General features: G+C 39.7%; 1 protein-coding gene across 2 annotated transcripts in view; it reads left to right on the top strand.

The window, feature by feature from the left end:
- LOC147621228 (MADS-box protein AGL72-like) overlaps window positions 1-16252 on the top strand; it is a 54030-nt gene that overhangs the window by 28790 nt on the left and 8988 nt on the right. For both annotated transcript variants that reach the window (XM_086824515.1, XM_086824514.1), the window contains exons 3-5: window positions 2147-2205; window positions 2837-2895; window positions 3909-3948. In XM_086824515.1, the coding sequence (XP_086680641.1) occupies window positions 2147-2156 (10 nt within the window). In that variant the 3' untranslated portion in view covers window positions 2157-2205; window positions 2837-2895; window positions 3909-3948. The remainder of the gene's footprint in view (window positions 1-2146; window positions 2206-2836; window positions 2896-3908; window positions 3949-16252) is intronic.

Genomic DNA, 16252 nt, shown 5'->3' with positions numbered 1-16252 from the left:
GTTTCTTCTTCTTGTGACACTAGAGCTTGCTCACTATAATCTATGATCTCCCCTCCAAAGAAGTCATTCACCATATCATCCATGATGATATTCTCTTCCTCCTTATGTGGCAATGGTGGAGACACCTCATTCATTTGTTGGGGAAGATGAGTCTGAGCCATGCTTTTCATATGAAGCCTTGCCACCTTCCGCACTCTACCCGATGTCAGTGAATGGTGTGGAATGTTACCTAGCACTCTCTTATGGTTCTCCTCCATGTCATTATCCACACTTGGTTGTGCCAATGCCTCATGAAGACCATATGTCCAAACATGCTCAATTGTTATACAACATTGTTGTATATATTGACCCTTGCATTGATCGCACACATAATGAATTGTTTCTCTCAGCCATGCCTCGGAACCAACTTCCAGCCCTTGATGATCACTAATAGACATCTTCAACCTGGCCAAAACTGATTTAGGGTTCAAACAAAACAAACAACACCATCCAAAACTATTGACAGAAAATTACCCAATTCTTGCCTACTATATAGTGACTACAACAACGTTTTTTCGCTGCCCAGTAGCAAAAATCCACTGCTCAGCATCAAAATTTCACTGCTAAAGCAGTGACCTAGGAACTGACACTCCTGCCTAAAACGCTGTGCTAATGGGAGTCAAGTTCTACCTACTATTTTCCTTACCCTGCACATGCAGAGGCTACACCTGCAACCTATTTGTTCCTCCCACCACACCTCTTCTTTCAAGGCTATTCCATCAATCATCTCTTCCTCTCCAAGGTTAGTGCCTCTTTCTTGCTTTCTCCCAAGCTTTAATGGAAAGCTTCAATGCTTTCTCTTATTCCAAGATTGGGTGGTTGCAAGATCAGGGTACCCAGTTTTGTCCACTCAGGCACCCTATAAACAGTAAAAAAACAGGCATTTATTTACCTTTAGTGGCTAATTTCTCCTAGTAAATGAAGGAATTTTGTTTCAAGTTCTTTTATTGGAACATCATATTCAAAGTTGGAAATATAATTGCATAATTTGATTAAGCATTAGATAGCCAAAAGTCCTCATTTTCTTAGGTACAAAGTCAATGTATACACCCTGTCCCAAATTTGAACTGATTCCATAAAATGCTAATATCTTTCACATATAAACTCATATGAGATTCCCACTTTGTACCTTAGATCTTCACATAATATGGAGCTTAACTTGATTTTTTGAGAAAATTTTAAGATATCTGTCTATTTTCTTTAAATATTTCAAGGTCTTTAAAGTGTTATAATATATGCTACTTTTTGTACCCATAATAGCTACCACTTAAAATCCTCAATCTTGTAGATCAAAAGAGTGGGTAGATATTGAGACATTAGTAGAATGTGGTGGTTAGTAAAAATTACAAATCCAATGGTTGGATTTGTTATGATCACTTTTTCAAAATTCTTCCACACTATCAGAAGGCCTGTAAATATTAATAATCTAATTAGTAAAATTACATTTTTGATGTGAATCATCTAAAAACTATAGGGACTAGTGGACTTGTAATGGTGCATCTATGGAAAAATAACTTGGATCACTCTAAGTATGGAAAGATCATTTGTTTATCATTTCATCATATTTATGATTAATTTTGATTAATTAGACTAATTTATATTAATTTAAGTTATATTAGGTTAATTTAAGAGCAAGCGTATTTTCTATTATTTGCTTGATCTCATTTTAAGTACCTTGCCCCCCAAAATTTGCTCTCCAAGCATTGTCCCAGTCCAGCATAAACTGGATAAAATTGGACACCCTGATCTTGCAACAACCCGATTTTATGAAAAGCTTGTACAAAGCTCTATGTGAGCTTTTCTTCCCCTTTCCCTCTCTTTCCTTCCCCTTTATCACTTCCCCTCTCTTTTCTCTCCCTTGCCGTAACCCTAGCCTAATGCACAGAGCTCTAATAGAGAGCTTTAATGGAGATCTCTCCATCAAAGCTATCTATTAAGCATTCTATGCATAGAGCTAGGGTTTAGGCTTAACATAAACTAATTTATTTCGTTCACTTATGCATTAGAAGTAGGGTTTAGGGTACTCGCCTCTTTTTCCTCTTGTTCTCCCTTGCTTGCTAATGTGTTAACAAGAACTAACTTTTTTATTTACTATATTTTTTTATAGGTTTATTTAAGTGAACAAGATTTTAGGCCAATCCTCTCATACGACATCTCATTAGAGAGGTAAGCCCACTTTTTTCATTTTTTGTTATGCTTCTTCTCTTTGTGTTTTTGCACCCTTGGGTGTCGGGGATTAGGGTTAGGTCAATAGGCTATGCATAAGCCTTATGCGCAAACCCTTATGCAATAGGCTATGCAATAATCCTTATGCAATAGCCTTATGCATAAGCCTATTGCAATAGACTATGCATAGGCCTTATGCAATACGCTATGCATAATCCCTTATGCAATAAGCTTATGCATAGCGTATTGCATAAGCCCTTATCCAATAGGTTTATACATAGCCTTATGCAATAGCTATATGCAATAGGTTTATGCATAAGCCTTATGAATAGCCTAATGAAATAAGCGTTATGCAATAGGCTATGTAATAAGCCTTATGCAACAGGCTATGCATAAGCCCTTATGCAATAGACTTATGCATAAGCCCTTATGTAATAGGTTTATGCATAAGCCTTATATAATAGGTTTATGCATAAGCCTTATGCATACCCTATTGCATAAGCCCTTATGCAATAGGCTTATGCATAAGCCTTTATGCAATAGGCATATGCATTAGCCTTATGCATATGGCCTATTGCATAATATGTTAAAATGAACTAACTTTTTGATTTACTATGATAATTTTTTGTAGGTCTATTCAAGCGAACAACCACCAAGGGTGGCTGGCTCATACGGATTCTCAAAGAAGAGGTAAGCCCTCTTTTTCCATTCTTTGTTTATGCTTCTTCTCTTCAAGTTGTCTTGGGTGCCGCAGATTAGGATTAAGTCAATAGGCTATGTATAAGGGCTATGCATAGGGTACGCATAGGCCATACATAGCCTATGCATAGGAGCTATGGGCCCTATGCATGCCCTATGCATAGGGTATACATAGCCCCTATGCATAGCGCTTATGCATAGACTATGCATACCCTGTGCATAGCAGCCTATGCATAGGGTATGCATCGACTATGCATAGGCTATGCATAGGGGCTATGCATATCCTATGCATAGCCGATGCATACCCTATGCATAGCCTATGCATAGGCTATGCACAGGCTATGCACAGGGTATGCATAGTCTATGCATAAGTGCTATGCATAAGGGCTATGCATAGGGCTATGCATACCCTATGCATAGCCCCTATGCATAGGCGATGCATGGGGTATGCATCGGCTATGCATAGGCTATACATAGGGGCCATAGTCCCTATGCATAGCATATGCATATCCTATGAATAGCCCTTATGCATAGCTCTAATACATAGCCTATGCATAGGCTATGCATAAGCGCTATATACATAGGGGCTATGTCCCCTATGCATAGCCTTTGCACACCCTATGCATAGGGTATGCACAAGGTATGCCCCTATTATGCATAGCCGATATGCATACCCTATGCATAACATATGCATAGGGTATGTATAAGCACTACGCATAAGGGCTATGTATATAGGGTATGCATAGGCTATGTAGCGGCCATAGCCCCTATGTATACCCTATTCATATGCTTACGCAATAGCCATTATGTAATAGCCTATTATGCATAGCCCTTATACAATAGCCCCTATGCATAGTGCTTATGCATAGTCACTATGCAATGCCTATGCATACCCTATTTATACGTTTACGCAATAGCCCTTATGTAATAGCCTATTATGCATGGCCCTTATGGAATAACCGTTATGTATTCACCTTCAGTTTTTCTCATGTTATGTTTTGTAGGCTCAGCATTGTTGTCCTCTCCTTGGCTGACATTGTGGAGGTAAGATCTCTTATTCATTCAACCTCGTGTTTATTGCATCCTTGTGTGCTGGGATTAGGATTTAGGCTTATGTATAGAGATATGGGACGTTGTTATAGGCCATCTAGAATGTTGTTTATGTCATGTTTGGAGTGGTTATCCACGAGTATGTGGCTATAGTAGATGGGGATCCCTCGATCTTCTCACTATCCTTGTCTTATAAAAGAGGATTTGCCTTTGGCTTTAATAGTGGGGAGCATGTGGTGGGAAGTCCTCAGAAGCTATCATCCAAAAGGGGCACTGTCCACCCGGCTTGTCTAAGCAGTATTATAGGAGGTTTCAACAATGTTCTAATATCACATGTTGCCTTTTTTTTGTCTTAAGATTTAAGCATGGCTTTTGTTAGAGCAATTGTGTTTTGTTGCCTCATGCATGTATGTATAGGCAATGTCGATCGACCCCTCACAAGCCCCATATGTGGAAAATCTCCTATCTATTATAAACAAACAATATAGGTAGCAAGCTAGGTCTCAGTTTACTCAGACACAGATATGGTTTCATCAAACCTTTTTCACATACACAGTTAAACTTTTATGCATTCTATAAGTCTTATTTTTAAATCTTATATGCAAGAGGGCTTACAATTGGGCTAGTCCAATGCCATGGGGGTAATCTACCCCACTTGGCTAGTCGGGTAGACCACACCTTTGATAGGCGTGGGACTGAGTGGCATGGAGCCAAGTGGTGCAGGCCCATCACAATATGGTTGTGATGAGCCCACACCATCTTCCTCAACTAGACCCACCCCCGCTCCCTCACATCCATCTTGACCACGACGAAGATGTAGTAGGGAGTCTGGGGGGGGCTAGTAGATGTGCTAGCGACGGGGGAGAAGGCCGATTTTACTTTGGCAAAAGCAACACTAGGTCTCCAGATGTGTCTCCCCGACAGGGGGGCTCTTCATCTACACACAAATGCTACTAGGAATTCTATGAAAACTAGGAGTAGTAGTTGTATATGAAATCTCTCCACAGGTAATAACTGTAGAGAAGTATCCCAACATATCTAATACTAGAACCTCAGGTTTATGCTCCTCATGGTCTATGATGTGCTCATCAACATGTGAAGTGTCATCCCCATGTATAATCAAGAATGTTTGACCAGCAGCCTAATGATCATGACTAGTTAAAGGCCCATCAAGATCATGGGATGCATCACTATGGTCATCACTAGGAATAGAGATAGGTAGCTCTATGATGCTCGCAATGCTCAATGTGCTCACTGCCATCTCTGCCCTCGAGATCATGCACACATGATCTAACTCACACACATCACCCTGACTATCACTATCACATACATCATCATCATTTGCATATATGACAGTGATATCATGTGCACATGTATCACTATCATCATGTGTATGTGTGTGCAATACATCAATATCATCATGTGTGTGTGTGTGTGTGTGTGTGTGTGTGTGTGTGTGTGCAATACAGTATCATCTTGATCATCCCCATTATAATATAATGAATGAGTTGGTCTAAGTAAATGAGAATCAATGAGATGATGGCTAGTCGATGTCATGGGTGAGTCGTAGAAGCTCTCAAGGCCCAATGCGAACACCACTACTGTGATAGCGACGAAAGTGGTAACATGCTCGATCCATGTCCTCCAAGGATCCAAACCTGTCGTGCCATAACTCAAAAAATGTATCCCATGAATGATTACTACGATCATCATCACCCATATAATCATCTGTAGTCATAGCATGAACATCATCACCCATTCAATGCATGTCATAATGATACCCATCCTTAGGGATATAATCATCAACAAATGTAGGGCACTCAATCAAGTCCCCACATACATCATCCCATGCAAGTAATACCGAACCATCCCTATAAAGATAACCACATAGATTCTCAACAAAATCACCACATGTAATACGTCTAGACCATCTGGCATGGACATCCCCCTCATCAAATAAGTGTCTAAACTGTCTAGGCAACAACATCTCAAGCTTAAACATCCATAAGTGACATGAATATGATATGTCATCATAGCATGATGTTGGTGAAGACAGATCTAGAGGTTGAAGCCGCGATGTGCCAAATGTATGTATAAACTCAGCAAATGATATGTATCTCCTCATCTGAAATGGTAAATCAAGATGATGGACATGGAGCTAGAGTGATAGAGTATAAGTGGATGCCACATGATCAGCGTCTAGGATGGAGTCGTTAGTGATGTCGATTATGATGATGGTGGGTAGCACGGTGATTGTAAGCGGGGTAGAGGTAATAATAGATCCCCATTTCATCCCAATGCCCGAGATTTATGAAAAAAAACCCTAAAAATGTACTCAAGAATGCCACACCGCGTGTGGAAAGAGCACAATATGCTCAAATGGCCACCCGCACGTGAACAAAGGTCAAAACAATGACCAAAATTTTCACAATGACCACCCACGCATGAACAAGGGCCAAGATGCACGTGTGAATGCCTAAAATACACTAAATTATCAAAAGTGTGGGCGTGAACACCCAAAATGCATCAAATTGGTCACACGGCACACAAACCACTTCCACGAAGCTCAAAGGATGTGAACAAAGGTCAAAACAATGACCACAAAATGGAATGGCTGCCTATAATGTGAATAGGTCAAGTGGGATGGAATGTGAATGGCCACAAGATGGAATGACTGATTGCAATATGAATGGACAAGGTCCTAGTGTGAATGATTCAAATGTGTAAAGAGTAGTGGGTAAAAACCTTAAGTTTACCTATTTCTCATAATTCACCTCTTCAAGCCACGCTTGAGCCTGAAGAAGGCGATGATGGCTTCTTCCTTCCTCTCTCCTTTGGCGGCGGCTGAGAGCTAGCTTTCACTCTATGAAGCCTATCCCTGTTACTCAAGAGGTGAGAGCTATTGAAAAATTACCATGACCTGTTGAAACACCGTGATGATGTGAAACACCTACCCTTGTTGAATGCGCTACAGTGTGCTTGTTGAACGACTGAATCTTCTGAGAAGGTTGTGAAGCCTCTATGTTGTCTTATTTGTTTGCTTCTTTTTTCTTTTTTCTTTTTTTTTTTCCCTCATGTGTTTAGAGACATTGTAAAGGTGTTTTGTGATGCTTAAACATTGTGGAATCTTTGTCTGTAGCTCCGTGTGTTCTCATCTATTAAGATGAAGAGTTGACTAAGGACAAGGTTATTAGTTAAAAAAGAAGAGATATCTAGAAGAAATGATGCATTTTTGATACCTCAGTGTGGGGAATTTTCCTCCCTATTTCACATCTGTGGTTGAGTTTTAAACTCACAAATAATGAGATATTTTTATCTCTTCTCTCTCCTGCTTCAACTAGATCCAAAAAGTAAGCTAAACTGAGTTAAAAAGTAAGCTAAACTGACTTAAAAATGGTCAAAAATTGACCAAACTGATTTGAAAAATTCTAGAATCAGTTTGCTTGGTTAGAGGCTCACTTTCTCCTATAAATGAAGCATCCCCCTTTGTAAATGCTTAATAGTGTTTTATGCACTGTTACTCTACTCCTCCCCAGAGCCAAAAATAATGAATTCATTGATAATTCATTTGTTTTTTACCATTTTCTCTTCAAAAGCATTGGTGGCCACTCTTGTTGCAAACAAGAGTAGATCCCTCAAACCATCAAGCCAAAGGAAAGCTCACAAAACTCCTAGTAAGTTAGAAATTCTACTTTTTCTTATTCTATTTTATGGTTTTCTGATTTTTGCTTTCTTTAAAATGAAAATGGATGTTATGCCTTGCTGGAAAGGCTTTCCCCCTTCTCTTCATTATTGAATTTAGCCTTTCTTTATCCTAGATGTGTAATCAAATTGATGGAATTAAACTTTTCATATTGTTTACTCTTAATAAAGTGGAAATTGATTAGATTAGAATGATTTAAATCATCTTGGATAATTTCTAGTAAATTTTAGAGAGTGAAAAAAAATTAAAAAATTGTCAACCATACAAAGGAGGTTATGGTAAAATTTTCTTAAATTAGGTGAAGTAGGTTTTATCTTTTTATTATTCAAAACGAGTAATCCCCACCGCTTGTGTATTCTAAAAGTGTTATTTTTATTCTATGCATAGAAAAATGCATATTAAAAATATTTTTATTATAAAAGTGTTATTTTCATTAGAATTAATTTCTATGCATAGAAAGATGCATATTGGAAATATTTTGATGATAAAAGTGTTACTTTCATCAAAATTGATTTTTATGCATAAATAGATGCATAAAAGAATTTTTATTATTATAAAAGTGTTACTTTCATTAAAATTGAATTTATGCATAAATAGATGCATAAAAGAATTTTTTTAATTATAAAAGCGTTACTTTCATCAAATTTTAATTTTATGCATAGAAAGATGCATAAAGAATTTATTTTTATTCCAAAAGTGTTATTCTCATCAAATTTTGATTTTATGCATAGAAAGATGCATAAAGAATTTATTTTTATCTCAAAAGAGTTATTCTCATCAATTTTGATTTTATGCATAGAAAGATGCATAAAGAAATTTATTTTTACCTCAAAAGAGTTATTCTCATCAATTTTGATTTTATGCATAGAAAGATGCATAAAGAAGTTTATTTTTATCTCAAAAGAGTTATTCTCATCAATTTTGATTTTATGCATAGAAAGATGCATAAAGAAATTTATTTTTATTTCAAAAGAGTTATTCTCATCAATTTTGATTTTATGCATAGAAAGATGCATAAAAGATTTTTTTTATCTCGAAAGTGTTATTCTCCTTAAAATTAAATTTATGCATAAATGAATTTTTATAAAAGTGTTATTTTCCATTGAAGTTGTTCTTATGCATAAATAGATGCGTAAAGAATCTTTATATCAAAAATAAGAATTCTCTTACATTCTATAAATAGATATGATAAGATGTGATATGAATCAGATAGATGAGAATGAATAGAGAATGGATGTGATGAGAATAGAAGTGATGAAATAAGAGGTAAATAGATGAGATGAGATGTGATGTGAATCAGATAAATGTGAATGAATAGATGAGATGTGATGTCATGTGAATTAGGATGTAAATGAATGATATAGGATGTAAATGAATGTGATAGCATGTGAATCGGGATGTGAATGAATGATATAGGATGTGAATGAATGTGATAGCATGTGAATCGGGATGTGAATGAATGTGTTAGCATATGAATCGGGATGTGAATGAATGATATAGGATGTGAATGAATGTGATAGCATGTGAATCGGGATGATGTGAATGACTGATTGAAAAATGAAGATTCCTGAATTTTGGTTAAAATGTAATAAACTAAGCAAAACCACAACGAGGATGAATGGGACGAGTCCCTGTAATGATGTTCGTTAGCTGGAATGACATTAATGACTTCAGCAAATCACTATGAGATTAGTGGATTGTGCTGGCAGATTGCTGCTGTTAACACTTGACCTAGTGGATCAAGTTAAGGGATGTCAAATTAAAAATCTGTATAATTGAAAATTTCCATGAAGGATTGTTCAGATAGAAATTTCGGTCTAATGGACCATTATTGTGATAAGGATTGAATGTTATGATGTGAGTGAATTATTATCTGATGACGAGTTTTATATAAGGGATCTTTATCCCAGAATTCTGTTGGGTTCACAGACTATAAGAAATCCCAAAATCAGTTGGATCTTAAGGAAAAAGAGTTCTCCTCTAATTTTGCGAGATGAGGACATCTCGCATTTTTTAAGTGGGGTAGGATGTAAGATTCCTCCCTCCACCTTTTGAGGTGTGCAGGTGTGTAAGAACCTCCCCTTCTGATCTTATAATTATTTCCCTCTCTGAAATAAAAGAAGGATCATGTTTTACCCTGTTTTGGCTTAGAGAGAAAATGTCTAGAGGGAGGTAATTCAAAATTGAGATATTTTTGGATATAAAAATCTTCCTAGTGTCTAAATTGGTTTCCCCTGAAACACATATTCAAAAAGAAATTTTGAATGTGCAATTGGAATAAATTGAAATCAGGTAAAAAGGACCTTAGCAGCCTAAGGGTCCAGATTTTTTGAAATTTTTGAATTATGGTTCCTATGGATCAATTAGATTAATCCAAATGTAGGGAGGAGATAAATGGAAGAATAAAAGAAAATCTCCCAAAAATGAGTAAATGCTCTTATAAGATGAAGAGTTGACTTAGGACAAGGTTATTGTGTTGGTAAAAAAGAAGAGATATTTAGAAGAAATGATGCATTTTTGACACCTCAATGTGGGGAACTTCCCTCATGAAGGAGGCACCTATTTCACATGTGTGGTTGAATTTTAAACTCACAAATAATGAGATATTTTCATCTCTCCTCTCTCTTGCTTCAACTAGATCCAAAAAGTAAGCTAAACTGACTTAAAAATGGTCAAAAATTGACCAAATTGATGTGGAAAAGTCTAGAATCAGTTTGCTTGGTTAGAGGCTCACTTTTTCCTATAAATGAAGCCTCCCTCTTTGTAAATGGTTAATAGTGTTTTATGCACTGTTACTCTACTCCTCCCCAGAGCCAAAAACAATGAATTCATTTGTTTTTGACCATTTCCTCTTCAAAAGAATTGGTGGCCCTTGCCATGTGTCAGGCGTTTTTCTGGGAGGTATTTTGGGCTTGTGTACATACGTGTGCATGGCAAGTGTGAAGAGGTTGGCTTTGAATGCGTCTTCAGGTGTACAAGGTAGATGGTTTTGATTTGGGCTTATGCAGGCCTGTTCGGAACATAGCTGCTGGAGGTGGTATCAGCCGCTCGATGGCTCTGGAAATGTGTACACGTCCCTTTAAAAAAGTGGGCACTCGGAAGGTCGTGTTTGAAGAGGTATGGAAGCATGGGCATTTAAGGTTGAAGGGACAGTGTTGCCTTGGACATGGTGTGGAAAGGAAAGGTAGCCATTATTGAAGCTCTTAAGGAAAAAAATATAATAAACATGGCCCATAAAACAAAAGCCATGTAGAGATCAGCACAACGGCCAGCATGTGAAAGGAAGACGCAAGGAGTTCTGGAAGGCTGCAGAAGCGTGGAAAGTTGGCGGGAGATGCGCAGCCTGCAGATAAAAAGGAGAATGGCCGCCTTGTTTTTTTTTGGGGCTTTCAAGCATGTGCAGCTACAAGCAGGAGAGAGCTGCAAGGTTTTGTGTGGCTAAGCGCAGCCGGGAGTGCCCTGGTCAGTCTGCAGAGACAGACGTTAGCCTGAGGTTCGTGGCTGGAGGCCCCCCTTGGTGACTGAGTGGCGGCTGCTGGTGTAGCGACGGGGAGCTGACTGGAGACGTCGACGTGATTGAGGCCTTGGCGATGACTGGAGCAGCGAGATAGCTGGCGCAGAGGCGATACAAGGGGTTGCTCTTGTGATTTGAAAAGGGCCAAAGCAGAGGTGGCTGGTAGGCCTTGGGTTAAAATGGGCCGCCTGGTGCGAGGAGAAGTCTCTCGGGTGGAGCGCAGACGCTACCGGCAGCAGGTTGTGTGGGCTAAGGAGCCGCCTTGTGAAGGACCTTGGTAACTGGTGACAAGGTGGCTGATAGCGCAAGGAGATGATGGTCGAGCTGTTGTGCTGGCGTCAAAGGCAACGGGTAGGAGACAGCGAAAAGGGACGCATGAGAAGTGATAGGTTGGCGGAGGCCTTGGAGGTGATGATAATGAGCTGGATGTGGAAGCGAAGGCAGGTGAACAGCCTGTGGCTGTGGGTATGGTAGAAGGTTGGCGGCTGTGAGGAGGTCGCCTAGGAGACAGGGCTGTGGACAAGTGATCGTGCAGAGGCTGGTGGGGCTGATAGCACGTCAAAGACAAAGACAAGGGATAGGTGGTGCTTGGGTTTGTGGTGAGGCTGGCAGAGGATCAGCACAGAGAGAGAGAGAGAGAGAGAGGTGTTTGGGTAGCTGCTAACTACTGGCGACACACACAGAAGTGATGGGCTGCACAGAGAGTTGAGGGTTAGCTGGTGGGGCGCCCTCTGAAGAGTGAGAAGTGGCCGGGTTCTTTCTGGTGTAATTGGCACAGCATGCAGGCGAGAGGTTCGCGGTGATTGAGGATGTGGTGTATCCTCGGCAGTGACAGGCCTGAGTGAGTGTTTGTATGGTTGTGTGAGTAAGGCTTCTGTGTCGGGAGAAGCTTGTATGAAATGTTTTGACTGGGAATATATTGCTGGGTGTTTGCTTTGTCTATGGTGCCCCTATTTTGTGCTATCTGTCTGGCGTGGGTTGGGTGGTGAATTGTGGAAAGTGTTCCAGCCGGTGGCTGGTGGTGCCTCCGTTGTGTTAGTGTTTTCCAAGTTTGGGAGATGAAGGGCTATAGAGGCGCAGGTTCTTTTTTCTTTTTTTCACCTCACACCATGCCCTGAACCAAAGAAATTACATGTCATTTTTGTAGCCCTCTGAGTTGCCAAAATTTGGCAACAAAGCAAAAAGGATGTTTGCCTTTCAATTGTGATGTGGCTCCATCATACAACACCTAATGCCACTTTAGTGAAAAGCCTTATTCTTTTAGCCATTTATCATGAAGAAAAAGGAAACATTTTGCAAATAATGTATCATGATTCATGCCTTCTTAACATCATGTGATAGCATACAGTAATATGTTATATGTTAAAAAAATGGTCGCTTGACTTGAATGCTAGTGCATATATTGAATCTCATTATTCTCTTTGAAAGAGTAATTTTTCAGCACAACAGACACTACCACATCATGTGCAAATCTCAATACAAATCCCTTAAACTATTCATCCTAACACCTATAGACAAAGTTATGCCCAATGAAACTTGTGAGGTGTGTTTGGAAAAGCAACACAAGATCCTTGCAAAGCATCTTCTTGCATACCATATCCTTTTGTGTCTTCTTCATCAATTCATGTTTCCATGTCCTAGAAGATCTTAATAGACACATGCAAATCATTCTCAACTCACTCTCATGGACACAACACAATTCTTTCAATGCCACATGCATCACAATTTCCCATTACATGTTTGTGTACATGAAAAGAAGATCCACTAGTTTTGGGACATAGTATGGATTCCCAAAGAGATGTAACAATCTTATGTGCATTCTTTTAGGACTTACAACCATGAATCCTATCTTATCTCAACATACATGCTCCATTATGCTAAGTTGGTGATGGTGTACTTGATTGACTACATCCTCCCTCCGGCTTTTGAGGTGTGAAGTGTAAGAACCTCCCCTTCTGACAACCTAGCATGGTAAGATGCTACAAAAAACATGATAATGAGAAGAAGGCAACCTTGAGTTAATCCTAGCAATAAAATAGCTACACTCAATGAAGCTATAACTATTTCAACAAACCTAACCTTACACAATACCACAATGTCTGTAAGTTCCTAAAAAAGAAAGTGAATAATAACAAAGTTAATCCATGCCAAAATAAAATATATCCATGGTACTAGAAACCAATCAATGAAAACATGGAAATGTATGTTCAGAAGAGTATTCTGAGTGTGGATCCTCACAAATCATCAATTGGATTATCTACGACAAACACCTTGTAGGCATCACCCACATCCTCCTCCACATGAAACTCCAAGTGTGCCTTCTTAGCACTAGCAGTCTGCACCAAAGGTTGTACCACACCATTGATTATGCCATCATCCTCAATGAAAGAGATGCATGGTCATGTAGAGGCCTAACAAAATCACACATCGTGGGAGTTGTGCCACACCCCATCTCCAACACAAGACCACTCTGGGGACATAAAAGGTGTATAAAATGCAAGAAACATAAGTTGTGGATTTCTCCACAACACCATGCCAAGTATTGGTTGATGATGGCCTGACTATCTTAAGTGCCTCTCCGGGAGGTAGTGTGTCCAACAATCACTACCTTGCTAAAGCTCCAACCTCCTAAACAAAGACATGCTCTCCTCTAGATACACTAGAGGCCGGAAACCGACTCGCCATGTGCAAACACCAACAAGGATGAACTCATCTACATGAAAGAGGTCTATAAATCATGTGACAACGGTCAAATTTAATTCACTAGAGAAATGCAAAGAATCTTACCACCAATTCGATGCCAGCTTGGTAATCATATCCATGTGGTAATTTTTTGTGGTGTGGACAAAGATGCGACACCCAACCTCAAGTCCTTGGACATGCAGGTAGTACTCTAACCAAGCTATCGCTTGTCCTAAGCAACAGAAAAATAGTTAGTAGATTAGTCAAACAATTTTTTATAAGGGAAACAAAACAAGAAGCTCAGTATGATGGAACACCTGCTAGTGGTACCCATAACACAACCATCCACTATCCGCTAAGGATGCTTCTCCCACTCTGATGCCATGCTAAATGTGCCCCTCGCTTAGCATGTTCCAAGGGTGCATACCACCTCCCACCTCCAACTCGTACCTTGTAGGAAAGTGAATGAAGACCAAGTCTATGGCCCACTTGACTACCTTTCCCATCCTCTTATATGTGTGGTCCTCCCTTGCTACTTCGGTGAAGAAATCATGTACAAGTTTGTATGAGGAATTCATCTTGCCAGCTAAAAAATCAAGCCCCATGGACACGTAATGACCTACCATGCATCCATAGGACACAACATGGCCAGAGAGATGCAACATTTCAATAGGGGATGGTGGAACAAAAACAAATGTCACAATCTCTTTTGTAGCAACTTTGTCCGCTGCATGTTGTGCCAAAAATGAATATTAGATTGAATAGAACCCTATTGTATTACGTACTTACATCAATACAGTAATATGGGAATGATTACCCTCTTAGCATACAACGTTAATTGGAAAGGTGACTTATAATGCTAAATGAATACAGAAACGATTATACACAGTGTGACATGGTTAATGTTCCACAAACTACATAATTATCGCATGAAACACAGATTGATTGATTGATTGCTTTGTATACACATGTGTATAGCCTTTTAAAGAGTTACATAGTCATGGGATTCAAACAGGTGTGACCTCTTGTTTACACCCCTTGAGATCCAATAATGACTATTCATGTAGGGTACGCACTGCGGCTTTACACTTGCGGTCCGGACTCCAGACTTGTGGTGTGCGGTCTTGCAGTGTGCGGCCCACATAACACCGGCACGCGCGGTGGACTGTGCGAACCCACAAAAAGAACTGTTGCAATCCGCAACAACAACACTTTAAGGGGTTTAAGCTACAGTTCGCAGAAGTTCCAAAATGTTGAATAGAGGTCCCGAACACACTGAGATCATCCAGAAAGACCCGCATGAAAGCTGTCAAGAATGGCCCAAAAACTTCATGCATATCCCTTTGAAATGTACCCGGAGCATTCCTCAAGCCAAACCGCATCACTGTACACACAAACACACCCCAGGTTGTGATGAATGCTGTCTTAGCTTGATCCATTGATGCCATCCGAATCTGATTATACCACATCATCCAAGATGGTATCCATGTATGGCAAGGGAAATGGATCTAGAACAATAGCCACATTGAGTTTCCCACAGATGCGTATCTTCTTATTCTTCTTGGGCACAATCATGATTGGAGAAATCCACTCTGCATTCTATATTGGAGCACTGAATCCAACCTGCCAAGAGATGATCCAGCTCTTCTTTAACCTACTTTGCAACATGCGGATTCATTCTGTACTGCTGCTGTCTGGAAGGAACTGCATCTGGCTTTAAATGAATGCAGTGCTGATAAAACTTCGGATCCAGGCCCTTCATGTCTGAGTAATCCCATGCAAAGACATCCATAAATTCTGTCAAAAGATCCACCAGAGCCTCCCAGAACTTCTCATCCAGGAAACTGCTAACTTTCACAGGTTTGGATCCCTTATCTTTTCCTAGAAAGACAATCTCCAGAGCATCTTCTTCGACTCTGGTAACCTTACTCATTTGCGCCTCAAAGGTTCTCTCTTGTTCCAGAATATCTTTTAATTCACCATCTAGGGGATGACCATCCACACCAAAAAATGGCTCCCCGGGGATTTCTCCGGTATAGGAGCCACCATCCGTATGCAGGCTACATCCACCACACATAGTGGGACCAAATCCGCATTAGCCCACAAAAATTTCTCCTCTTCATCTTCATCCAAGCCTTCATCCATATTTATTGTTTTTGCAATCACCGTCCAAATGGTACTACTCAGCTCTGACGATGCTCCCATAATGCAAACTTCACTTTTTTCTGACCCCGCCACATAGTCATCTGATTGTGTTCCCAATTGTGCCGCACCTTGGCTTGTCGCCGCCCGTAACCATGGACGACCAAACAAAAGATTGTATTCTTGATTGGAGTCTTCCATACTAAGGACCACAAAAGACATCACAAACATAATTCTCGCAACCTCAATCACTATTC

The sequence above is a fragment of the Cibotium barometz genome, chromosome 30, assembly GCF_041138505.1.
Source record: "Cibotium barometz isolate CiBa-2024 chromosome 30, ASM4113850v1, whole genome shotgun sequence".
In the NCBI taxonomy this organism is placed as follows: domain Eukaryota; kingdom Viridiplantae; phylum Streptophyta; class Polypodiopsida; order Cyatheales; family Cibotiaceae; genus Cibotium; species Cibotium barometz.
Note: the sequence above shows the minus strand (reverse complement) of the source record. Positions and strands in the feature narration are given on the sequence as shown.